General features: G+C 42.9%; 1 protein-coding gene across 2 annotated transcripts in view; it reads right to left on the bottom strand.

The window, feature by feature from the left end:
* ISY1 (ISY1 splicing factor homolog) overlaps window positions 1-10877 on the bottom strand; it is a 35542-nt gene extending 24665 nt beyond the window's left edge. For both annotated transcript variants that reach the window (XM_069736789.1, XM_069736791.1), the window contains exons 1-6: window positions 10815-10877; window positions 8514-8536; window positions 7405-7456; window positions 6117-6182; window positions 5019-5061; window positions 2082-2194 (exon numbers count right to left, since the gene is read on the bottom strand). In XM_069736789.1, coding sequence (XP_069592890.1) covers window positions 2082-2194; window positions 5019-5061; window positions 6117-6182; window positions 7405-7456; window positions 8514-8536; window positions 10815-10817 — 300 coding nt within the window. In that variant the 5' untranslated portion in view covers window positions 10818-10877. The remainder of the gene's footprint in view (window positions 1-2081; window positions 2195-5018; window positions 5062-6116; window positions 6183-7404; window positions 7457-8513; window positions 8537-10814) is intronic.
* Between the last annotated feature and the right edge of the window lie 15322 nt (window positions 10878-26199).

Raw genomic sequence — 26199 nt, 5'->3', positions numbered from 1 at the left:
GCTGAGCATGATGTGTATGTTGCCAGAGACCTGCAGATTAAACACATATTAGGGAAGTTAGGACACCCCCCATACACATTAAGTGAGCACTGGTTCGGCCCACAATCGGTGGATCTGGATGACATTCAAGCAACATGGACACCTGAAAGGAGACGGAGCATTAAAAATATTCTAAAAAGCGTTGCAAAGGTCTAAACTAACAATCGGGGCCGCTACTCACCCTCACAGGATCCAACGCTCTCTCTCTCTGCTGCCGCTTGTATTGATTGGCTGCATCTCTAAGATCAGATCTACCTCGCTAATAACCGCTGCAGCCAATCACTGGGCTCAGCAATTCTGCTGATGTAGACTGCATTAACCACCGAGTTCAGTGATTTACTGCAGCGGTTATGAGTGATAAAGACACCTCTGCAACCGATCAACAAAATACAGCTTGCGCTTCTTATTTTAGACCTCTGCAACCAAAAGGTAGTACAACATTTGAAAGGGGACGACCAGCAATAAAACGAACGAGATACTGAAGATCTTTCACAAGACGTTCTGTCCCCCAAGGCATTATAAATAATACTAAGAGCACAGAGTAGATTGCAAATCTGGACATGCGTCTCGATTCATTCTCTGAACTTCGATCCAGAGGGTGCAAGTACATGATGGATTTAGTTATAACGACCACTGATTGACTGCCGGTCGTTTCATGGCCTGCTTAGACGGTCCGACCGCACCTCTGTGAACACAGATAGATCGTTAATGCAACTGTTCATATTATCAATGTGCTGCCGAGTGTAACAATTTTTAACTTGCATTTTTACTTGTTTATGGAGCATTTTCTGCCCTGTTTAGACGAGCCGATGATTGGGAATGAGCGTTCCTACGCATGCTCTTTTCACACCGGTAAAGTAGATATGACACAGTTTGGGATCACATTACGGACCCCCATACACAACCTTAGCTGCTGGTTTTGGGGCGATTGGCAAACCATCTGTACGGGGAACCTCCTGACTCTCCATGACAGATAATGGAAGGAAGATAAGGATCGGGCAGTATGGGTGGGAAGAGGTTGCTGTCAAAGACATCTCCAGCAATCAGATCAGACAGCCATATTGCACCTTCATGCAGAATTCTGCATTCTTCAGTGCATGTTGTACATAGCATGTCATCAAAGAATTTCTAGAGAACATACTTAAAGGGGTTTCTAAGACTTTTTTTTCAGCATAAACTTCAACAGTGGGTTGTGTCAGATATTACATCTTTGCCCTATAGAAGTCAATAGAAGTAAACTGCAATACCAAACACAACCTAGGGGTGGTGCTGTTGCTGAAAGAAAGCAAGCAGTCATGTTTTTCTAACCCAGGTCAACTCCTTTAACCATGGCAACTTACGTTTTAAAGCTCAGATAAAGACAATTCTCTAAAGAAATTTCCTTAGACCAGAGGTCAACGACCTGCGGCACTAAAGCTGTTGTGAAATTACAACTCCCAGCATGTCCTTACAGCCATCGGACGGCCTATAGCGAGGGCATGCCGGGAGCTGCAGCTTCACAAAAGCTGGAGTCCTGCAAGTTGCAGCCTTAGATCAAGGCTTCAGCTTTTTTGTTTCTAGGGCCGAGAAGGGGTTAAAATATATATATATTAGTTTTATTTTATTTCCAGAAAGAACTTTAATCTGAAGTCATGAATGTCACACATACAATGTATGTAGACACGGTCACCACAGACGCCTTCGGCAAAATTGTACCATCACAGGAACAGACTGAGTGTGCCAGAATAGGACTTCTAGCAGGGACCCTGTTGAGGAGACTACTAGTGGGGACTCTGAGCTGGGGGTAGGTGAGGGGAGACCCTGAGCAAGGGGGGACGGACTCCTAGTGGGGACTCCTAGTGGGGATGCTGAGGTTGGACTCCTAGTGTGGATGCTGAGCAGGAGGAAGGACGACTCCTACCGTGTCATCCGAATGCCCCAATATACCAAACGGACAGACAAGGTCTTTATAAGACAGTCATTGTAAGATATACACTCCCCTTATCTTACAGGTTATCTGCAGAAACATCTCCTTGTGTGCGGCCAGTGTAAGTTTTACTTACCCAATAATCAGGACCACCCAACTCTTTAATTCGGGACTCCCAGTGACCCTTTTCTCGGATCAGCTTGTTTATTTCATCGTTTAGGTCACGGATTCTGAATTCTCCAAGACCAGCTAAAAGAAAAGAGACAAATTATAGTATTACAGCGGAGAGTTACCGTTGTTGGACACATCGCTTCATTAGTAATGGTCTTTTGGGTTTAGTTTTCATGTTGCGGTAAAAATGACCGGACAACAGACCATGTCAGGGGGGCATCCAGGCAGCGACACTCATATGTACCATTATTACTACTAGTCACATAATGAGCTGCTACAATCAAATGCACTCAGATTGGATCTGCCGGTGAGCTCAAGTTTTTAGCAAAATTTTCGGATGATTTGCAATCCAGACATCTATTGATTAATTAGTTTTGTTTCCATTGACAGGTCATCTTTTTCATTGACTTACACAATTTATATCAGTAAAGATTTTCAACCTGCCGCTCTCACTCAGAGACCAGATGTGCTTTTTTTCTGTTCCCTTAAGTTTTTAGCAATATATACACAGTGTACACACACACACACATTATGTATACATACACACACATTAACTTTTCTAAAGATACCCTTAGCTATTTAAAAAAAAACGGACACAAAATATTCCATCACGAATAACGGTCGTATCCACCCTAAAATGGGCCAAAAACTACAGCTCATCCTGCAAAATATTCTATATTAATGGCTTGCCAATTTGATATGTGTTTGCGCAAGAAAAAATAAAATTAAAATTGACATTTATAAGAAGAAAACAGTCCATCTTAAATTCCAAGACCCGAGGAGCAAAAGAATGTAGAAAATTCAGAAGAGCAATCTGAAGAATGTGCTGGGTGGTGTCGAGAGAAACCAGATGAGACAAACCAGATGAGACGTGTGCAGTGTAATCAGACCACAACATCTCTTAGGCGAAATCTACAAGCACATTTTAGTAACTTTGCAGTTTTGGGGTTAGTTTTGTGTTTTGTTTTTTGTAAAAGGGGTTTTCATGTGTATTTTTTCTACACTTGCGCCCATAGCTGCTTTTAAAATCCAGTTGGTTGCCTTTGAAAGCAGATGGGGCAATCTCAGAGACATCATGTTACCTACAAACTAAAGCTTTAGCGCTATAAGGCCAAATCCACGTAGCAAACATTCCTGCAGCTCATTTATTAAATGAGGCTTTCAGAAATCCATGTACGTGCTGCAGAAACAAAACCGTTCAGATGTACAGAACAGGTCACATTTTCTGTTTGTGAATATACCCTAAGGGTAGACCCACAAGAGACAGGAATGCTGTCCATTTTACCTGTATATATGAGCAGGTAAAATGCACAACAAAATCTCACCTTTGAAACTGCAAAAAAAACTCTTTAAGTCGCTCGTCTGCACTACTGCAACTCTACTAATCCATCTCCAATCCATCCTGAATGCGGCAGAGTCGTATTTCTGTCCAGCTGCTACACCGATGCCTCCACCCTGTGCCAGTCGTTGCACTTGTTACCCATTCACTACAGAATACAATACTAACTCATCTCACTCACCAACAAAGCCCTCCACACATCACCACCCTATATCTCCTCTCTGTCTCTCGCCCTACCCGTGCTCCAAGCTCCACAACTGATCTTAGACGATCATCCTCTATAATCGGAACCTGCAATTCCATCTCCAAGACTTCTCCCGCGCTGCATCAGTTTTCTGGAATGTACAACCCCAAACAATCCAACTAATACATGGTCCCCATATTTTTAAGAGTGCTTTAAAAACATCTCTTTAGAGAAGCCCATCACCTCACTATACTAACCTAACTCGCCCATTACCTCTTTCTAAATTTTACTCAGAATCTGATGTCTCATACTCATCTGTCTCCCCATCCTCCATGCACCTAATAGCACTTGGTCACTGCACTGAGGATAGATTATAAGTTTGCGAGCAGAGACCTCGCTCCTCCTGTATCTGTTAAAAATCTGCAACTTGACAATTTCTATTAACCACCTATCGTGTAGCAGCATGGAAATGCTGCAAAATTATAGTGTTACACGTGGGTATGTTATTGTGGACTTGCGCTTGAAATTTGGTGGCAGAAAGAAACAAATGGGCAGCCCCAAACCAAACGGACTGTGGGATCCCAGAATGCTAACAGGCATCCCGCAAGTCTCCATTACAGTTCAGCAAATTTTCTAAATTTGATTCCAATTGGCGGCAAATATTGTATTTTGAATTCGCCGAACACAGCTGAACGTCATTGGAGTCAATGGGAGTAGAAATGAACGAATATGTTCGGAATCGATCATCAAACAAAGTCGGCACGAATAGGCTACCAATATGACACAAATATGGCAAATTCAGATTCGGTGACCGGTTCCGAACATATTCGCTCAATTCTAGTCTCCACGCCGGCATTTGATGTCACAATGAGAGATCTTGCAGGTTTGATGTCATCTTCATTTCTGATCAGTCACTGCTGCTTTAATGCTTCAGACAGGGTTCCTTTAGTCAAAGCCGCAAGATCTCATATCCGGACACCACATATGACTCAGGAGGTAGGATAGCATTGTGGGATCCAGGGACTTGGACGTTCATGGTCCTGCCTGTAATGGTCAGTTTTATTCTCTTTTGAATCAAACATGTAAAAATATATTTCATTTGTGGATGTCTTGTTTTTAAAATTAAAAAAAAAAATGTTCGTTTTCATTTATCGTTTATATTGAAAATGTTAAAATCTTGGACTAAATAAAAAAAAAAAACACTTGTTAGAGATGGGTACAAATAATTAAAATGTTTTCAATTTATAAAATATTTTCAGTGTTGAGTTTTGTAACACGGTCATGAAAAAGTGAAAATTTGTTTAAAGAAATCAAATATAAAAAAAAACAAAACATTAAATACAAAAAAATATAACATTGCGTGTTCCACAGAATCTTACCGTTCTGAATCTGTGCCACTTTCTTTGAGATCTCACCAATGATCTAAATTAGTAGACAAATATTAGTCAAATTTAGAAGAGAAAAGCAAAAAATCTCACAAAGGGCTCATTCAGACGCCCACGATCCCCACGGACAGAACTTAGACACTCACTTTTTTTGTGGTCTGGGTAAAAAAAACAAAAAGGGACGTATAGTTTTTGATCCTTTAATACGTTCAAACAGGCCAATGCGAGTGTATAAGCCCTGGGAAAGCTCGGGCAGCACTCGGATGCCATACTAATTGCACCCAAGTGCGCTCCAATTTTCATGTTTGCATAGTTAATTTCCCAGAGGAGCATGCATGGCTTATAAGTCTCCTCACTCTGACATGCCGGGCTTGGCTTGTCACTCTCCACAAGGAGAAATGTTACCCTTTAGGCCCCATGTTTGATAGCAGAAGCCTGAAAAACGTTCTTGTATGCAAAAAAAAAAACCTGATTAAACACTGATGGTAAAAACTATTCACCAAATGCTCATCGTGGGAACATAGTTTTACTCTCCAGCAAAACAGCCATGAGAAATTTCTGCATCTTTCACCAGAATACATCCTCCAACTCATTCCACTTTAGTATAGGTCAACACTATCAGATGAGTGGGTGTCTGACGGCCCCTCTAATGAGAAAAGCTCCCACAGAAGCCAGCTGTACAGTGTGTGCGTAGCTCTCAACACTATCTAGTGGCCATTCTGCGGTACTACACCTCCCACGCATTTCAGCAGGAGCAGCACTGGAAAATGGCCACTACACAGTGTGCACAGCTGGGGCGTTCGGGCGTCGTACACAGTCAACATCTTGAAGTCATGGGAAGTGCTTAGAGCTAAATATCAGGGGTATCATGTGTAAGATACCCACCAATCAGATAATGATGACCCATCCTAAGTTCCTCGATATTAAAGTCTTGGACGACCCTTTTAACTCATTCCCACATTTAACAGATTTTTTTTTAAATTCATTCATTATACGCTCATACGACGGATATTCAGAATTTGTTCCCTTGGAAGAGTCAGATTGAGTTTTTTTTATACCTCCTTTAACCATACAAAAAAGCAGATCACATACCTGTCGTCTCCACTTCTCTGCTTTTGGCAATTCATTACATTCAGAGGCAAGAAATGGCCGCCTTTCCTGTTTGAAGAAAATGATTATGCTGAGAAAACAATTACAACTTGGCAGGAATATATTTCAGTCCGTATATCAGAGACTGAACCCCAATCACAGCATTTTAATTGTATTTCCAGGAATAAGATAACAGAAGGAGCCGACACACCCTAATAGTATGTCCACGCCGGACATGCCACTTTTACTTTGAATTTCATCCTAGCAATGCTGCTGATTTACCTACTCAAATTGCAAAGGGCGAAATCGGTGACAAAAATCTGCATCAAACGTAAATTTATGCTACAGTTTGTTTTTTTACATAGCATTAAATGAGATATGGAAAATCTGCAACATTTCCATCCCGTGTGAATAACCCAAAAGTTTTGCTAACTGTGTAAAAAAGAACTAAACCTGGAAATAAAAAAATGCAATTAAACAAGAGAATTTTGTCCACGATTTCAGTCTTCAGGATTTCTTTCATGTTCCCGTAAAACAGTCAGAGTAAAGGAGGAAATGGATTTATCTTTCCATTTATATTCTCCTAAATAACCTAGTAGTTCATAAGTATTTAGTAAGGGAGGCTGAACTGTGATTTTCTCTCTTACAACTGTGTGACAGGCACCGTGCAGTCATCATCATTATCTGCGATATGAGCTTGTTTCCACCTTTAAAGGTTATTTCCATCTTCAGAAGTTATTTGTCCACGGGCGATTATCCCAATAAAGACCGATTACTCTAGCTCTCACAAGAATTCTTAAAATCGTCATAAATGTTTTAAGAGTTATTTTAACCACTGGAGAAAACTTATTTGTTTGCTCTGTGCGACGCGCTTATTTATTAGTGATGAGCGAGTGTACTCGTTGCTCGGGGTTTACCGAGCATGCTCAGGTGGTCTCCGAGTATTTATGACTGCTCGGAGATTAAGGCTATGTGCACACGCTGCGGATTTTGACGCTGCGGCTTCGCAGCTGTTTTCCATGAGTTTACAGTACCATGTAAACCTAGCTGTCTTGAAATGTAAACCTCCTCTGAGCCAGAGCAGACAGACGCCATGTAATAGCACATATCCCAGTGCAGGTGCTATGCAGCCTACATTATCTCCAGACAAATTAGCAGCTTTCTGTGGGGCTCACAGACTTTTGGTGCCAAGTAACACAACATCACTCGTACTCCAATGGAGTACGTCTGAAATCGTCACTTGTCTTATCCAAGTCTTCATCTACTGACAGAAACAATTTCACAGCCTTACCTTAACTTTCCCTTCTTCAAGTTGGGCTTGGCGAAACCTCGCCAAAGCCGTCCTGCAAGAAAAAAGTTTAATCAGTTAGTATAATACAAGACGCTTTTGAAAAAGACAAAATCTACAGTGTCTGACGTGTAAGAACTGGAGCAGATGGCTGAAGCAGCTAATCAGCAGATTTCACTTGTCTAGCAGAGGTTAAAGGGATATTATTCCCAACTCAGACATTTATTCCTCTAAGTATCTCATATCTACAGGTTCCCACATGTGTACTAATCAGGAGAAGGGAGGACAACAAACTTGTGTCTCGCTTGGTGGGGCTTCCAAAAAGCTCTGCAATTGATGAGCGAACGTGCTGGGATAAGGTGTTATCTGAGCATACTCGGGTGCTAAACGAGTGTCTTCAGTGTACTCGAAAAATATGTTCGAGACTACGCGGCTGCATGTCTCACGACTGTTAGATAACCGCAGCACATGAAGGAATTTCCTGTTTGTTAGGCAATCCCTGCATGTACTGTGGCTGTCGAACAGCCGCGAGACAGGCAGCCGCGGGGACTTGAACATATTTTTCAAGCACGCTGAAGACACTCAGCACCTGAGCATGCTCAGATAACACCTTATCCCAGTACGTTCCCTCATAACTATTCTACAGGCATTATAAAATCAGCAAAGCCCCTTCTGGACTAAGGTCCTATCGAGGTAGGTAGTGAATTTGGGCTAAAGCACCAGAAGGCAGTAAAGAGGGTGCTGAATAGGGATGAGCGCAAGTGCTCGGGCATGCACCAAGTAATGCGGGTGCTCAAGTGACATGTTCGAGTCCCCGCGGCTGCATGTTTTGTAGCTGTCTAACATCCGCCAAACATGCGGCCGCAGGATCTCGAACATGTAATTCAAGCACCCACGATACTCCGTGCAAACCTGAGCACCCTAAGCAAACTTGAGTATCGAGCACTTGCGCTCATCACTAGTGCTGACTTTATAAACAACCAGGACGCCATGAAACCTATTGGAGAATTACAACATTCACATTGCACACTGGGTGACCTTAGTCTAAAGACACACGACCTGCCCAAATCTACCTTTCTGAAGATGTGAATAGTAAGTAATCAGACACTTACATGGCTTTCTCTGCATTGCGAGCCTGGTATTGAGGAAGGAAAAAAATAAACAAAAATTAGAAAATTCAAGGAGAAAATGCATCATTACAGTTACATGCAATTTCTTCATCAACCCTAGTCAGTACTAGTTTGTTCTATGTCAGGTTGGGGGAGTCTGGCGCAGGTCCAGCAGCCGGGTCGAGTCCATACATAGGGGCTCTGTTATGTTGTAGCATCTGACCATAGCTCTCTGGTCACTGCTGCCTAACCATTAACCCTTTCCTGATGCAGCCAATTTTAATTTTTGCATCATTGTTTTTTTTTTCTCCCCTTCTTTCCCAGAGCCACACCTTTTTTTTTTCATTTTTGTGTCCACATACATGAGGGCTTGAGTTGTATTTTTGAAGGACACCATTCATTTTACCACAGTGTACTGAAAAATGGGAAAAGGACGTTCCAAGTGCAATGAAATTGTGAAAAAAAGTGCAATTCTGACACTGTTTTTTGGGAATAAGTTTTTACTGTGCACTTTGTGTGCTAAAACCAACCCTGCAAAATGATTCTTCTCATCAGTATGATTACTGCGATACCAAACATGTCCAGAAGCTTGTAAAATTAATTTGGGGGGTTGTGTCGCCATTTTCTGGGACACACAGCGTGTTCAGTTTTTAGTGAGTGAAGCTATGTGATGCTTATCTTTTGAGAGTACTGGCCGCACAGGCGCAGTCTGCAAGACTGCATGTGATGTCAGACGGCCAGAACTCACTGCGCCTGCACCAGCCAGTACTAAACAGCGCAGGCGCCGGATTTCATGGGAAAACAGCGCGGAGGGGGCGGCGCCCGGAGCCCCTGAAGATTTGAGTGACGGCAGTGTGGCATCTCCAGCAGGGGGTTAAGACCTGCCTCCCTGGCTAAAGAAAGGTATTTTGGCGAAATTATAAAACGCTTTATTTTGGCAATAACTGCACCAAGAACTAAAAGAGCCACCTTGTTAGAATGCAGCATTACTGCTGCACAAGGTGGCTCTTTAAGTTTATAACGGCTGGAGGGGGGGACAGTGGCCCTTTAAGACTTATTTTACCTCTTTCTCAGCACATTAAATGGTAAAATGAAGAGCGTCACTGAAAACAACAACCCGTCCCACAATAATACCAGTCCTCACACTGCCAGGTGAATGGAAGAATAAGAAGTTATGGAAAGACAAAAACACCGAACACTACACTGGCACACAGGGCGCCACGCCACCGCACAGGCCGACACAGCACGCCACGCCACCGCACAGGCCGACACAGCGCGCCACGCCACCGCACAGGCCGACACAGCGCGCCACGCCACCGCACAGGCCGACACAGGGCGCCACGCCACCGCACAGGCCGACACAGGGCGCCACGCCACCGCACAGGCCGACACAGGGCGCCACCGCACAGGCCGACACAGCGCGCCACCGCACAGGCCGACACAGGGCGCCACGCCACCGCACAGGCCGACACAGCGCGCCACGCCACCGCACAGGCCGACAGCGCGCCACGCCACCGCACAGGCCGACAGCGCGCCACGCCACCGCACAGGCCGACAGCGCGCCACGCCACCGCACAGGCCGACAGCGCGCCACGCCACCGCACAGGCCGACACAGCGCGCCACGCCACCGCACAGGCCGACACAGCGCGCCACGCCACCGCACAGGCCGACACAGGGCGCCACGCCACCGCACAGGCAGACACAGGGCGCCACGCCACCGCACAGGCAGACACAGGGCGCCACGCCACCGCACAGGCCGACACAGGGCGCCACGCCACCGCACAGGCCGACACAGGGCGCCACGCCACCGCACAGGCCGACACAGGGCGCCACGCCACCGCACAGGCCGACACAGGGCGCCACGCCACAGCACAGGCCGAGACAGGGCGCCACGCCACAGCACAGGCCGACACAGGGCGCCACGCCACCGCACAGGGTGCCACGCCATCGTACACGGTTTCCACGCCATCGCACAGGTCACCACAGGTTATGGGCAGAAGGTGAGGAAATACGAAAACGCAAAACAAAGAAAATGTTGCGGTCTATAAAGAATTAAATCTGTGGCCGCGGCTGCTCTCTGTACCACACTACAGCCACGGCGGAGGGTCCCCGGTATCAGCGGGTACAGCAGACACCGAGAGCTGAATGGTACACAGAGCTGTATAACACATGTGAACGGCGACCAGAGGCGAAGGTCACCCGCACAATGACAGCCGGCGTTATCAGGACATGCTGAGACCTATAGTCCCACGCAGCCGCTTATCACCGAGAACAGTGCCCGTACACCGGCAGTCACAGCTTACCATCCTCGGAACACTGACAGCAGCGCTTCGGCAGCCGCACAGAGCCGGACCGGCGCACCGGAAATGACGACACAAGGGCGGCGCACAGAGATGAAGTCATGTTGTTCCCGCCGGGCTCAGCGCCATCTGCTGCCGGCAAGTAATAGTGCAGTGCAGAGTCACTGCTTACTACAGTATTCATTCTATGTAGAGAATATTATGTCTGATTATCTGTCTCCTGTCTATTGTATCTATCATCTATTATCTATTTATTATCTATCATCTATCCATCTATTTATCTATTATCTATCTATTATCTATCCATCTATCGATCTCATATCTATCTATTATCTATCCATCTATCGATCTCATATCTATCTATCTATTATCTATCTATCATCTAGCCATCTATTTATCTATTGTCTATCTATCTATCTATCTATCATCTATCTAACTAGCTAAGAAATAGAAAAATAGAGCAGCACGTTCAGTGTGGGAAGAGTCTGGGTGCAATGGAGCTTCCACAGGCATATACCAAACCTTGCATGTAGTAGTCCAAATAAGGAAGCAGCGCACACTGTGGTTCGGTACAGACAGGCAGGCGGGCTGACGTACAGGACAGTTATACTGGGTACGAATACGGGGACTGGAGACCTAGGAAGCGTGTTAGAAACAAACTCCGACGTTTTCGCACCTTTAGAATGAATACTTGTCTGACATAGTTTTTTACTCATCATAAGATATGATCGTTGATCGTTCAACAGAATATCTGCTCGTGTATATTAAGTCTAAGGGCTCATTCAGACGTCCGTGGATCTTGGTTCCGATCACAGACCACATTGCACAGACTGGCCGTGCGTCTCCTGACTGGAGCATCACAGCCTCATAAAAATACATGTCATGTCAGGCGACCCGTGGCCAGCCCATGCATTGCATTCCATGATCAGACCGAGGTCCAGAGACATCTGAATGAGCCCTAAGTCTTCTATTAGTGACCGTTTATCCCATTGTTTCAACACTTAGTACATAATTGTGCAGTTTATTTTTTCAGTCTATAACCTTACATTTGGTGACTATCGTCTATTATGAATGGCAGATCTTGGAAGTATGAGTCTAATATAAGGCCTAAAGGCCAATGTGAAAACTTTAAGGCTATGTGCCCATGTTGCAGAAATGCTGCGGAAATGTCCGCAGCATTTCCGCAACTCCCTGCCGCGGGTAAAACGCATGCGGAATTCGCCTATGCAGCATCAATAGTAAAAGATTGTTAAAAATAATTTAAAAAAATAAAAAATATGGTTATTCTCACTCTCCTCAGCGGCGCGCCCGGTGCGTTCCGTTCCCAGGGATGCTGTGTGCGAAGGACCTTTGTGACGTCATCTCAGGCCTTTCGCACAATGCATCCCTGAGAACGGAAGCCGCTGTGTGCACCGCAGAGAAGCGGGAGGACTCCGGGGGCCATCAGAAGATAAGTATAACCCTATTTTTTTATTTTAATTCTTTTTTTTTCCAGGGATATTGTACCCAGGGCCTGGAGGTGAGTCTCCTCTCCTCCAGACCCGGGTACCATCCGCACATGAAGCGCTCACTTTACGCATGGTGGGCATAGCCACATGCGTAAAGTGAGCATTGAATTCAATCCTATGGCTGAGGAATCGCCGCGATTCTGCAGAAATAATGAACATGCTGCAGATTTTACTGCTATGCGATTCCACAGCAGGAAAATCCACAGCATGGGCACAGCAACTGCGGAATCCCATAGGATTGCATGGGAATGGGTTTATAAGCGTTTTTATGCGTTTCCGCTGCAGCAAAAAACGTGGCAGAAACGCATAAAAAACGCAACGTGGGCACACAGCCTAAGAATTCTGATATTTCTATGTATAAATCGTAGATTTGGGGTAAATCGGTTTGCATGATCCAGTCCAGCTGCCATGTTAGTTATCTGTGTCTGCAGGGTGGGAACTGTGAGAATCACCTCCTTACTGATGTCATCCGTGGCTTTTTGTTTTAGTTAGTCGACCTGTTGCGATATCACATGTGCATCACTCCATAATAATAATGTCATGCCAAAAGAAGAGTCGCGAATGCTAGAAGGTAGGACGCGGCTCTCAGGGCTCCCGTCCGGTGGCCACAGATCACTGACCCGACAGATGAACCAATTAGCAACATCTCTAATAAACTGTGATATGGAAAATTAAAAAAAAAAAAAAACATGACCCTTTTTTTCATTATAGTTCACATAAAAATCTGATTTACACAAGCTCTAATGAAACAAGCCCTTTAAAGCTGGAATCATGTGGTTTTTGTTACTGATTTTTGAGCCAGAAATGGATCTAGGAGGACAAAAAAGTATTAAAGAAAGCCGAATACTGTTCTCTTTTTCCTCTATTCCCATGTTTGGCTCAGATATCTGCCTCAAAAACTGCATGGTTGGAGGTAGCCGGACCTCTCTAGTCTTCATTCCAAGTCCACTAACCATTGATTTGGTTGTGATACGGCTATTTCTCCAAAGTGCCCCAAGAGCTTTTCTCAACACGATAACCCCAGGCTGCATGTGGCTTGTACTACTGTGAGCAGCCTGTATGGCCTAAACGTGGCCTGCAGCGTCTCCAGACTTGTCTCCCACCCAGCACATCTGGGATGTCATTGTTGGGTAATTACAAAGGCAGCTGCCAGCAGCGGATCTTGATGATTTGCCCAAGTGCCCTCAGAGTAGCAGAACCATTAATAACCTCATAACTAATAGCAGCCAAGGCTGTAAGCGCGGGGATTCCTGCATGTGGCTCTCACTGAATAAATCAAGACGTTTAGAAAATTTTGATTCCATTTTTTTTCATCATTACCATATCTATCCATCCTGTAATTTTTATAATTCTACTTTTCTTTCTTGGTGTTGAATTTTCATTAATTGAGGAATATAGTAATTCAAATACAGCTGATAGATTAAAAAGAAAAATGATAAACATCGATTTAGAAATTGAACATATTTTATTTCTAAAAGAAAAAAAAATGTATTAACAAAACTTACAAAATCACACAGATCTTCGAATTGTTTTTTTTTCCGGTTTCAGTCATTTCTGATAACTGGTCATTTATTTTGTAAATTGAGGCAATTTCGTGCCGTGTCTGTCGGGTCTCTCCATGGTCGCCAATCGGTGTTTTCTCAGATATCTGGCATAAGAGGCTGCGGTATTTTATGACCTCTTCCGTCAGCAGGAAAACGTCCTCTTCTTTCCTTACATTTTCTCGGTGAAGCTCGGCTACTTTTTCTTTGAAATACTCGATAGTTTCCTGAGCTTCCCATAACTGCAACAAAAAAACCCCAGAAGATTAAACGATCTGCGATGTGAAGATTTAGAGGCTACTAAGATAAAAAAAAATATTAAAGTGTATCAAGTACATCGAATATCTACTATATCTATTATTACCCTTCATCAGAATCCAGACTGCCAAATACTGCAGTCTGTTCTCTGTTGAGTACAGAATTCTAGTCTTTTCATGGTATGTTCACCGGTCCCGGCTCCAGCGCTGGTCTTTGATCCCTTGTCGTATGGCCGGACACCCAAGCAATAGTCCACACTGGGTTTCTCATGTAACCAGCAAACTCCTCTGAGATCAATATCCTAATCCCTTTGAAGTCGACTTAGGCAGAGTTCAAAATTTGGAATAGAGAAAAAACTTACACACTCACCCTACAACTAAAAAGTTATTCTTTTATTACCTACCGGGTAGAGGAGACAGAAAAAAGAGCAACGACCGTTTCACACTGTCAATTGCTTCATTTAGGACTTGGATCCTCGATGAAGCACTTGGCAGCGTGAAATGACCATTGCTCTATTTTTCTGTCTATCTGTATCCTCCACCTGGAAAGTAATAAAGGAAAACCTTTTGGCTACGGGGTGAGTGCGACAGGTTTTTTTTCGGTGCCAATTTTTGATGTTGAATTTCTCCTGCTGAGCACCACATGTGGCTATGTTGTATCTCACTCAGGACTTGAACAATGATAATTATGTCCATATGTTACTCCATTAATTTGATTGCAATTACTGGTGGTGCCGACTTATAGTCTTTTCATTTGTCAGGCAGAATTTAGTTGCTTGGGTATTATGTAGCATTTTCTACAGCTGCTCAAATTGTCAGGAGTTTGCTACTACTTTACTAGGCTCAGCTCCCAACAGGCGTCTGTCATCTCATCTTTTACGCCTGACTTCCATGCTACAGCTAACATTATTTACAAGCTCACCCCAGCTTTCTTGGTGTTGTCCACACTTGATTCTCGCTGACACTGATCTCTCCTTCAAACCAAATATCCAAACCCTTTCCACTTCCTGCCACCTTCAACTCAAAAATATTTCATGGATCCGTACATTCCTAAACCCAAAATCTGCAAAAACCCTAGTCCATGCGGGTGCCCTCATCATCTCCCGCCTCGACTACTGTAACCTCCTGCTCTGTGGCCTCCCCTCTAACACTCTTGCACCCCTCCAATCTATTCTAAACTCTGCTGCCCGACTAATCCACCTGTCCCCCCGCTATTCCCCGGCCTCTCCCCTCTGTCAATCCCTGCACTGGCTCCCCATTACCCAGAGACTCCAGTACAAAACCCTAACCATGACATACAAAGCCATCCACAACCTGTCTCCTCCATACTTCTGTGACCTCGTCTCCCGGTACTTTCCTGCACGCAACCTCCGATCCTCACAAGATCTCATTCTCTACTCCCCTCTTATCTCCTCTTCCCACAATCGTATACAAGATTTCTCTTGCGCATCACCCCTACTCTGAAACTCTTTACCACAACACATCAGACTCTCACCTACCATCGAAACCTTCAAAAAAAACCTGAAGACCTAGCTCTTCCGACAAGCCTACAACCTGCAGTAACCACCGATCGACCAAACCTCTGAACGACTAGCTCTATCTTCACCTACTGTATCCTCACCCATCCCTTGTAGATTGTGAGCCCTCGCGGGCAGGGTCCTCTCTCCTCCTGTACCAGTTGTGACTTGTATTGTACAAGATTATTGTACTTGTTTTTATTATGTATACCCCTCCTCACATGTAAAGCGCCATGGAATAAATGGTGCTATAATAAATAATAATAATTCTAATAACTAGAGCGGGGGCACCACATAGGAAACGGGGATCCAACCTGGTCTATACTATACTAAGCCATGAAAAAACAACACAAGAAATAGACCATAAAAGGGGATCACCCAAGGCAATGGATTAAATATGAAAATTACAAATTTTATTAGAATAACACTCATGGACATAGGAAACAACCACATGGAGCACACAATTAAAAGCATTTAAAATTGGTCACACATAGGACCTAGAAACATGAACAAATGGCCCATAATAGAACCCTCCTCCTAGATGCGATCCCTCCCCAAACACACTGTAATGGCTAATAATAATATATAGTACAGTGTAAGATGTCTGCATGAACAGCACTATTGGAATATAGGGTAAAGCAACACAACCTAAGAAGTATAGTTGTGACCATGATATATAATGCACCAGTCTGTGAATACCTCACACCAGCAGGATTACCTATGTAACACAAATAAGCAGATATGCAAAAAAAAAAAATAAAAAAAAATAACCTTTTTGCAATAACATAAGACATAGACAAAAGCTTAATAAAGCATACACAGTGAATCAGATTGATCCCAAACCACACATATAGCATGTAGGTCTACTCCATTAAGGTATAGAGTTGTATATAATGCAGAGTTAGTTGTGTAGCGCTTCCACTGGTCTAGTCTAACGTGGTATATAACCTGTGCCATTAAATTGCAAAAGCTCCCATAGTAAGGGAAATAAAAAGATCTGCTGAGGAGTGAGGATTCAGATCACCAATAACAAGAAACCAGTATGCAAACCCAGGAGCTGTTCAAGCTCTGTACATAGCCAAGGGGGGTATCAACAGGAGGAGCAGAGACCCTACGCGTGTCGCCACACCAGTGGCTTCGTCAGTGCATTATATATCATGGTCACAACTATACTTCTTAGGTTGTGTTGCTTTACCCTATATTCCAATAGTGCTGTTCATGCAGACATCTTACACTGTACTATATATTATTATTAGCCATTACAGTGTGTTTGGGGAGGGATCGCATCTAGGAGGAGGGTTCTATTATGGGCCATTTGTTCATGTTTCTAGGTCCTATGTGTGACCAATTTTAAATGCTTTTAATTGTGTGCTCCATGTGGTTGTTTCCTATGTCCATGAGTGTTATTCTAATAAAATTTGTAATTTTCATATTTAATCCATTGCCTTGGGTGATCCCCTTTTATGGTCTATTTCTTGTGTTGTTTTTTCATGAAATAATAATAATTCTCAGCAAGCAAGTTACCAACTAAAATTTGTTATAAGTCCTGTTCACTCCTGACTGCAGCAATCAAGGTAACGTATCTCTTCAAGTAAGTCTCCAGTTTGCCTATAATTCACTGCTATCCTACGGTTAACCATTTCCTTTCAATAAGTCCTAGTTTGCAAAAATTGCTGCTATTAACCTCTCCATGCTGCAAGATATCCTAGTGTGTTTACTTCTCTGTTATTCCTGTGGTTAACCATTGCCCTCTGGAAAACACCAGACTGCATTTATTTCTCGGTCATTCCTAATTAACCATTGCTTGTGCTGCAAGATATCAGACTGCATTCCTGTGATTAACTGTATGCCTGCAGGAAGATACCACTTTCTTATACTCTTACTTTTTTCGTGTGTATCCGCACACCTAGCTCTGTTTTATCTGTGCTAACTGCTCTGCTTGTTTGTCTGCCGTCCTGCATATCTTGTTGTTTTGGTCCTTGTTGATCAACATGTCATCCATCAAAACCTGCTCCCCCTGCACTACTTCCTTTGGCCGTGCTGCTCATGCAGACCTACGTCTTAGAGAATCCTCCTCACCGGGTGAGTTATTAGAACTCTCCCACTCAAGAAGGGAAAGACACTGATAAGTTGATAGAATAATAAAGGTGCCATCGGTATTCAGTCATGGAGGCGGGGCGGCGCCGGTTCAGTCACCGTTCTGAGTATACAGAGCGGCTGCTGTGACTGTGCCCCCGGCCCAGACGGACACTGGCTCTACGTTGCTGCCGGCTGTCAGTCAGATCTAGGGCGCAGTTATGAATCTATGACTGAATACCGAATGCTGGCGGGAAGAATAAAGATCATTTTCTCCCCACTGCATTCGTCTGCATGCAGGCACCGGGCAGCATAATAACTCTGTTAACCTGCAGATTAATCTCTTATCTGCAGGTTAACAGCGTTATTCCTGATGACTGGTTCCCTTTAAAGCTTGGAATTTTGTTCTTCCATTAGAGAAAAACGGATTCCACACTGATGGTACAAGCGGATACATGGGCCAAAGATTAATGAAAAAAGGTCCATTTTTTATGTTCAAGAAAAAAAGAAATCTTGAGCCAGGCTAGAGGATAAAGTAAGTGTGTATTTTTTGCATGAATTAAACATGCTGGCAAGACCTATTACTGGGAGTACTCCAGCTGTCGCCGTGGGAAGTGTTTATATTTAATAATAATAATAATAATAATAATTTTATTTATATAGCGCCAACATATTCCGCAGCGCTTTACAAATTATAGAGGGGACTTGTACAGACAATAGACATTACAGCATAACAGAAATACAGTTCAAAACAGATACCAGGAGGAGTGAGGGCCCTGCTCGCAAGCTTACAAACTATGAGGAAAAGGGGAGACACGAGAGGTGGATGGTAACAATTGCTTTAGTTATTCGGACCAGCTATAGTGTAAGGCTCAGGTGTTCATGTAAAGCTGCATGAACCAGTTACCTGCCTAAGTATGTAGCAGTACAGACACAGAGGGCTAATACTGCATAAAGTGTATGAGAACATGATGCGAGGAACCTTTTTTTTTTTTTTTATTATAAATAGGCCACACAGGGATCGTTAGGTTAATGCATTGAGGCGGTAGGCCAGTCTGAACAAATGAGTTTTTAGGGCACGCTTAAAACTGTGGGGATTGGGGATTAATCGTATTAACCTAGGTAGTGCATTCCAAAGAATCGGCGCAGCACGTGTAAAGTCTACAAATGCATTACAAAGTCTACAAATGCATTACTAGAATAGAGTCTTCCTTTTAGGTCGGGGGTCACACTTGTGAGTGCAATGCGAGTTACTCGTGAGTCCCTCGCATCAACGCCCGTCACTGTCCCCGGCAATCGGGATAGAAATACATGGAGCCGCACAGTCCGATCCCGAGTGCCGGCGGCAGTGCCGGGCACCGATGCGAGAGACTCGCACGAGTTTCCCGCATTGCACTCGCAAGTGTGACCCCGGCCATACACTGCAAAGCACTCCTGTTCTGGACAAGGCATTTGATGAAGAAGCATGTGACCGAACTGTTCTACTGCGAACAGGTTACTAGAACGCAACACGCAGGATGAGATGAGAGAAGTAACCAACTAAGCTATTTTTGTTGCCAACACTGAAACGAAGGTGTTAATTATGCAAAGTCAGTTGTTCGGGTAGAGGGTATCAAGTCATACACTATTAGCAATAATGGTGATAATTCAGTTTCAGTATTATTCTGTTTTATCTAGCGGTCGTTCAGCACGAACGGCGCTATAATGCCTTTCCGCTTTAACTTTCATGGGCAGCACTCACAACGATAGGTCTGTCACTACAATAGCTCTTTAAGCTGTTCCGATTACTATACTGGCACGAACGAGGGTCACCGGTCTTTCCCCCTAGACCACAAGTTTTTAACAGCAACTTAATATTCTATGTGTGCTCCCCACACTCTGTACCGCATGTCTACACTGGAAGCAATGGCCATGTTCACTTGTGTCTCTTGGTCACCATGGCAGATGCCCAGCCCCGTACGATGTTCAAAGTTCGACCTTCAGTGCTCTCCACCGCCTTACACTCCAACTGAGAAAGCAATTTTTACATTGAAAGAAAAGTGTGCTTACATGCTCCTCCATTAGCTACCATTTTGAGAATGATGTATGAAATTATTATTTTTACATCTTATTATTTTAGTTTACATCTTAGTATCTGGTTATTTATGTAATTCTCTAATCTTATTTCCTGCTAAATGAACACACAGTAAAACTACTTATACATGAATAAAGGCTATGGATAAGTTTGACACAGGAAAAGATTTCAGTATAAGATGTCAATTTAAGTTAATAACTTTGAGATAACATTATAGATAGTTTTCAGCCTGCTTCTAGTATTTGACTTTTCTCTTGTGGGAGCGTCACTATCTGTAATACATGCTGGATGTGATCTGTTTGCAGCAGCACAGCTTCATTCCTGTGCTGCTTTTCCCATCTACAACCCAAGAGGGAACTCCTCTACTTTGTGCTGATAGACACAGATGTGGAGGAGTGTGTGGTTTCCCTTTTCCTCTATAGTGTCTGCCATGGGTGTTTTCCACTCTCTATATTGGTAGACAGATTGTCGTCATCATCCTCTCTCTTCTACAGATTTACCTGTGTACATTGTCATCGCTATACTCCTGTGTGGTCTGACATCCCTGAAGATGTAGATGCTTTCCTTCTTCCCCACACACTCGACCCTGCCATTTACAATCTTCTCTGCCTCCCTGCTGCTATCTCTAACACTGAGAATGGAGGGAGAGCAAAGAGACGCATCACTGCTATCGATGCGTCTCTTTGCTCTCCCTCCATTCTCAGTGTTAGAGACAGCAGGACCAGCAGCTAAGTGAAGAAGCTGCAAAGACTTTACATCAACCAAATATTTGGAAATGTTTTAAAAAGACCCACTGCTTTCTCACTATTAGCTTTAACATCCTCCACACTGGTTTCTCTAACACCGAGAGAAGGGAAGTGGAAGACAGAATATAGAGCGGACAGCAGAACTGTCAGAAATCAGAGGTAGAGGTGTACTGTCAGAAGTACAGCAGCACAGCCTGCTACCTAAAAGAGCTGCACAGACTTTACAGCATCAACATGGTAGGAAATGTAAAAAAAAATTGTTTTTAGAATAATACTTTAAAAAAACCAGTGCAAATAAGAGTATGGCCTTTCATGTTTGGTTATGAAGGTAAAAAAAAATCAACATTAAAATATGCAAGTGAGTTTAACTACATTAACTGTTAATGATTATTGTTATTAGTTCATCGACCATAAGACCTTCAACACTTTCAGGTATACAAATAATAAACCTGTTTTGCCATCCTCCATGTTTCTGGTGCATCCATTTGACTCTAGCTTAAAAACTCACGCATGCGCTCGAGTGCTGAAGATCTTATTGTAATGAGGACTGAACGCAGGCTGTCAATCATGATCAGGGGGAGGGAGGCGTGATTAGAATATCCAAAGCAGGACTAGTCCGGGAGAGGGGGGGAGATGTCTTACCAGACTACTCCTACCTCATTAACATATGAAACACTGTAAAATAAAAGTTAATTTTAAAATACAGGAATGTTACTGTGCAACATAAAACAGTGTACAACAGGACCACGTCCATATCACTCTAGTGGCAGTTTGGGACCGGCAGTGGAAGTGCATATTAAAAAAAAAATCAAAAGTCGACAATAAGTTAATTGTACCAATAGGATTGGCCATTGATGTAACATTTATAACAGCACCCTAAGATAGATGTCAGTGGGAGGAAGGTTTGGGGATTTCAACATGTTGGTACCTTTGTTGGCATGAAGAAAAAAGCTACTGCCAGAAGTATCTGGCAGTGGCTCACTCTTTTCTCTTCATTGAAGACACTTTTGCCAAACTATCTTATGCATGTGGCTGGCTTTACACTTCTAACCCCTTCCAAAGTGCTGATCAAAAGATCAGTAGAAACATCATTGATACAAGAAAATGACTTTTTGAGTGTGTGTGTGGTTTCCAAAACAAGAAAACCAAACTTACACGACTACTGAGTTTCCGGCAGTAATGTTTTAGCTCTTCCATTTGTACTAGCTTGAATTGACACTGGGAAAGTAGATCAATCATGTAGGAATTGTCTGCCTCGCCGTCATTTCCCCGTGGATTTTCTTCTAGTTCTCTTGGCTCTGGGAACTTTGATTCACTTTCGTCTGAGCTTGAAGATGAGTCATTATTACATTCTGATACTGAACATTCTGGATGAGATAAATGTTGAGTATTGTATTTCAGCTTCAAGTCAAGAAGTCTGAGGTTTCTCAAAGTCTTTTTAAGTGGAAGGTAAATTCTAGCATTGCTTTGTACTGGTTCCATTTGTTCTGTGAGTTGGGGATTTGTCTCGTCAACATCCAACTTTGTGTCATCTACGAACGTTGGAAATTCTTCTTCGTTTAGGTTCTCCGCTCCACCTCCTGTCCAATATGTGGCTGTCCTTTCATTGCACATTTTGGGTTCTTCTTCTAATGTAACTTCATCATCTCTCCCGCCTGTTCGTACATGAGAATGTTGAAGAATCACAAAGTCTTGACCAGTAGTGTCCAGATTCATCATGTCCCTCATCTTTATTTCCAGTGAGTTTTCAAAACGTTGGGTTGCGTCCTCAGTCAGGGATGCTGAACCATCTCGGTCAATGATTATCTCATCCTCTATCGGTACAGTAACGGGTTCAGTATCAGTATCGGAAGGGACATCTGTCTCCCATAATGCAAATGCACTTTCCATGTCTTGTCACTTTGTACTGCCTGGAAAACAATGAAAATTTATGAGTAATGTATGTTCACTCCTGCACGTGTCACATGTTTATTTGTAGATACCTGCATGGATGTAAAATTATCAATTTTCCAATGTTAAAGCAAAACATAAAAAGTAAACTACTTTCATAACTGTGCACTAGTCCCATGCTTTTGTTAATTTCTATGCGTACAGAATGCAGCAACTGATTTTGCCCATATAACATTTGTGTTCACTTGCTCTATCCTTTGCCTTTTAACTGCCCTTAACTTCTGGATGTTTGGCACTACGCCTCTGTTTTTTGTTTTTGCATTGCACATGTCGTTGTGGATCTTCTTCTGCTAGGTAATTAGGAGTCGTAGAGTACTGATCCATTTAACGCTCCCTAGCATTGTTCCTTGTACTCAGTACCTTTCTGGAGAACCTATATGCACAGAAGTCCTAGGACCAATAGAGTTCAAAGACCCTAAATAAAGCTACATGGGAAGGGAGGTGTTATAAGTTACAGGTCTGGTCCAAAGCTTTTTTTCGGCGTATCTGAGAACCAGGCTAAACATGGAACAAAAAGTTTATGACAATTTTTTGTTTAATGTGAAAAATAAAAATTGCCCCTTGTACAGTGAGGTATACTTGCCTACCAAACTACGACTTGCCTACTTTAGATGCATCATATGAAGAGAGCAATCACTGGAGAAGGACATCATGTTAAGGAGAGTTCAAGGAAGAAGGTGAAGAGGAAGACCAACTTGACGGCTTGATACTATCAAGATAATGGCAGCGTAGACCCTGATAGACCTATCTAGACTTGATCAAGATTGATATTCTTACAGATCGTTCATCCATCAAGTCGCCATGACTCGATATCGAGCTGAAGGTCGTTAAAAAAGAAATAAAGTATTGAATTATAAAATAAGATTTGACAATTGTAAGACAACTTCGTAAATATAGGGATCTGTAGGGTAAAGCAGGACAAGGCATGCTGAATTTCAACATTCCATATCCTAGTGATATCAGCTTACTTAGGCAACAATGTCATACATATGGTGTATGTGGGTGTATGAGTACTTGTATTTGTACATGGGTCTCTCAACTGTCCATTAACAATAGATTGAGAGGGAAAAGGAATAGGACATGCAAATTTCAACATGCTCCATCACTTGTTTCCCAAGGAGATAAGCCTGTGCCTAGAGGAGTCTTGCAGTTTCTTATCTCCCAGTGAACAAAGTATCAGCTATTGGAAATCTAAAGTGTCAAGATCCTTCTCTATCCCAGAATCGTTTGTCAAGGGGGAGTTTCGGGAAACCCCATTCACATTAAGGTACCGTCACACTCAGCGACGCTGCGGCGATATAGACAACGAGCCGATCGCTGGAGCGTCGCTGTTTAGGTCGCTGTAGAGACGTCAAACACAGGAACTCCAGAACGATGCAGGAGTGATCCTGTGACGTAACGGCGACTCACTTATCGTTCTCGCTGGTTGTTAGCTCCATGTAAAACGTTGCTGGCGTCGTTGCTTTTGATGTCAAACATGACGAATCACGCCGACCTGACGACGAAATAAAGTTCTGGCCTTCTAGCTCCGACCAGCGATGGCACAGCGGGATCCAGATCGCTGCTGCGTGTCAAACACAACGAGATCGCTATCCAGGACGCTGCAACGTCACGGATCGTTGTCGTTCTCGTTGCAAAGTTGCTGAGTGTGATGGTACTTTAGACTGAATTTTGCTGAGCCCACTGATATTGGTGGGATCGTCCAACAGTTTAATGTGCATGAGGGCCTCCCAACTCTCCTTTGACAGATGATGTCCGGAATAGAGGGATCTGTTCCGTTAGATTTCCAACAGCCAATTTTTTGTTCTCTGTGAGATAAGCCACTGTTTGAGGGGTCTGTCTGTGATTCTTTCATAGAGAAGCGGCTGAACTGAGCGTTCTTGCATATGGAGGAGTTGGAGAAGATAGTTGTCAGCCAAACAACAGTTCAGCCAACAACATGTGTATGGGGTGTAGCAATGCCAGGTAATCTTTGGTTATCTTTGTATATAAACAGGCCAGGTGATCATCTAAGGCAGTCTGCTGAGGAGGCTGACCAGACTGGATGTGTCTTGGGGAGAGAGACAGGACGGAATCCCTCTCTGAGAAGAGTTTGCACAGGCCGTGTGCAGAGAACTGCAAGTATCAGTGGTTGCTATGGACAATTGCTGTGTTATTTGACTGGATTGGAGCTAGTTCAGCCGTGTCTGAGTAGCCAGGGTCTGTACTGTTTACTTTGCGCTTTTACAAGGCTAGGGATTTATGTCTATGAGTTTGTTTTGGTGCTCTGCAACCTGTGCAGTGAAATAAAAACTACGTGTTTGAAGCAAAACTGCATTGCCTGTGTGAACGCTACTTAAGGCTTAATGCCTACTAGAGAGAGTGAACCTCAACATGGGGGCTTTTAGTCTGCTAACCCATAAAAATAAACCTGAACCTGACATGCATGTTTATGATGGACTTGGTAGAAAAATCTATCGATAACATACGAGTTTGCAAATAACAATACTCCATGTTATAACAAAGAAGTCAAATGACCGTGGCCTGCAAGAAACATAGCGGATTTATTTTCTCATATATCAGTGATCATACGATATAAACACTGACAGCAAAGAAAACCCCCTTTATATGGAACAGAAGGACCTTGTTCTGGGGGGGATGGATAATATATTGTTATGTTGCAAAATACGTACAGTAATCTGCAGATTAGACAAAAATCCCAATAATTACCAAATCATCTGTATTTGGAGCCTTGATAACTCATTAGGACACCACTTTACCCAAAAAGTGCTATGAATTATAAAGCATTGATTTCTTTAGACATTTTGGCTCAATTACTGGATTTTGCATGTGGTTTTCCCACAAAAGGATACAGAACACTGTGTACTGAAAAAAAAAATCCATCTTTCCCCCCCAAAAATCAAGTGGTTTTGTGTTTCATAGTGTGAATAGAGTTTTTTTTTTAATTCCAGCCCACAGCCACCTACCATCTGGCTACTGCGGGTAAAAAAAATGCATGAGACCAGACTGATCACAAACAATGCTAGAGCAGACCCTTCGAGAATAATGCCCACCTATGATCATGCATCATGAGTGGGTGATGGGGAGGAATCGATGTCTAAATGTCTAGCTGAAAAATGACTCATGTAATTATTATTCATTGTCAAGTATCAAACAATAGGAAATAAACTTCACTTAGGAAAGACATAACTCATTGTGTCAATTTAGATGTCAGGAATGCATTTCTAATTTTCCTTAACCTAGGTATTGATTAAAGGGAAAAATGTTTTCCAAAATTGGTATAATAAATTTTGTATTATATGATGACTGAAATCAAGATGAATAGCATTTTTGTGCACTTACGACTAATTTCAATAACAAAAATAAGGGCCCATTTATTATTTAGGGTGTTTTAAGTCATTTTTTGCTCTGGCTTTTATTTTTGTGCTGTTCAATTTTAAGCCAAATTAATTAAAATGAGCATCCAATGTTTGATGTATTGGTGCAAATTCAAAGATGCTATTTATTTTTCCTCTTATGCTTTATTATTTTTTTTTATCTAGTAAAAAGTCACAGAATTCTATCAATAAACTTTAAAATAATAACACGTTTTGCACTTTATTGGGGTAACTGAAGGTCAGTTGACAAAATTTCACGATATTTTGAAAAGGTCACAAATGATAAATTAGGCTATTACATTTGTATAAACAAAACCACGCCAATAACGAGACACAAAAAGC

The sequence above is a fragment of the Ranitomeya imitator genome, chromosome 8 (genome assembly GCF_032444005.1).
Source record: "Ranitomeya imitator isolate aRanImi1 chromosome 8, aRanImi1.pri, whole genome shotgun sequence".
NCBI classification, from domain to species: domain Eukaryota; kingdom Metazoa; phylum Chordata; class Amphibia; order Anura; family Dendrobatidae; genus Ranitomeya; species Ranitomeya imitator.
The sequence above is the reverse complement of the archived record's forward strand: the minus strand, read 5'-3'. Positions and strand labels throughout refer to the sequence as shown.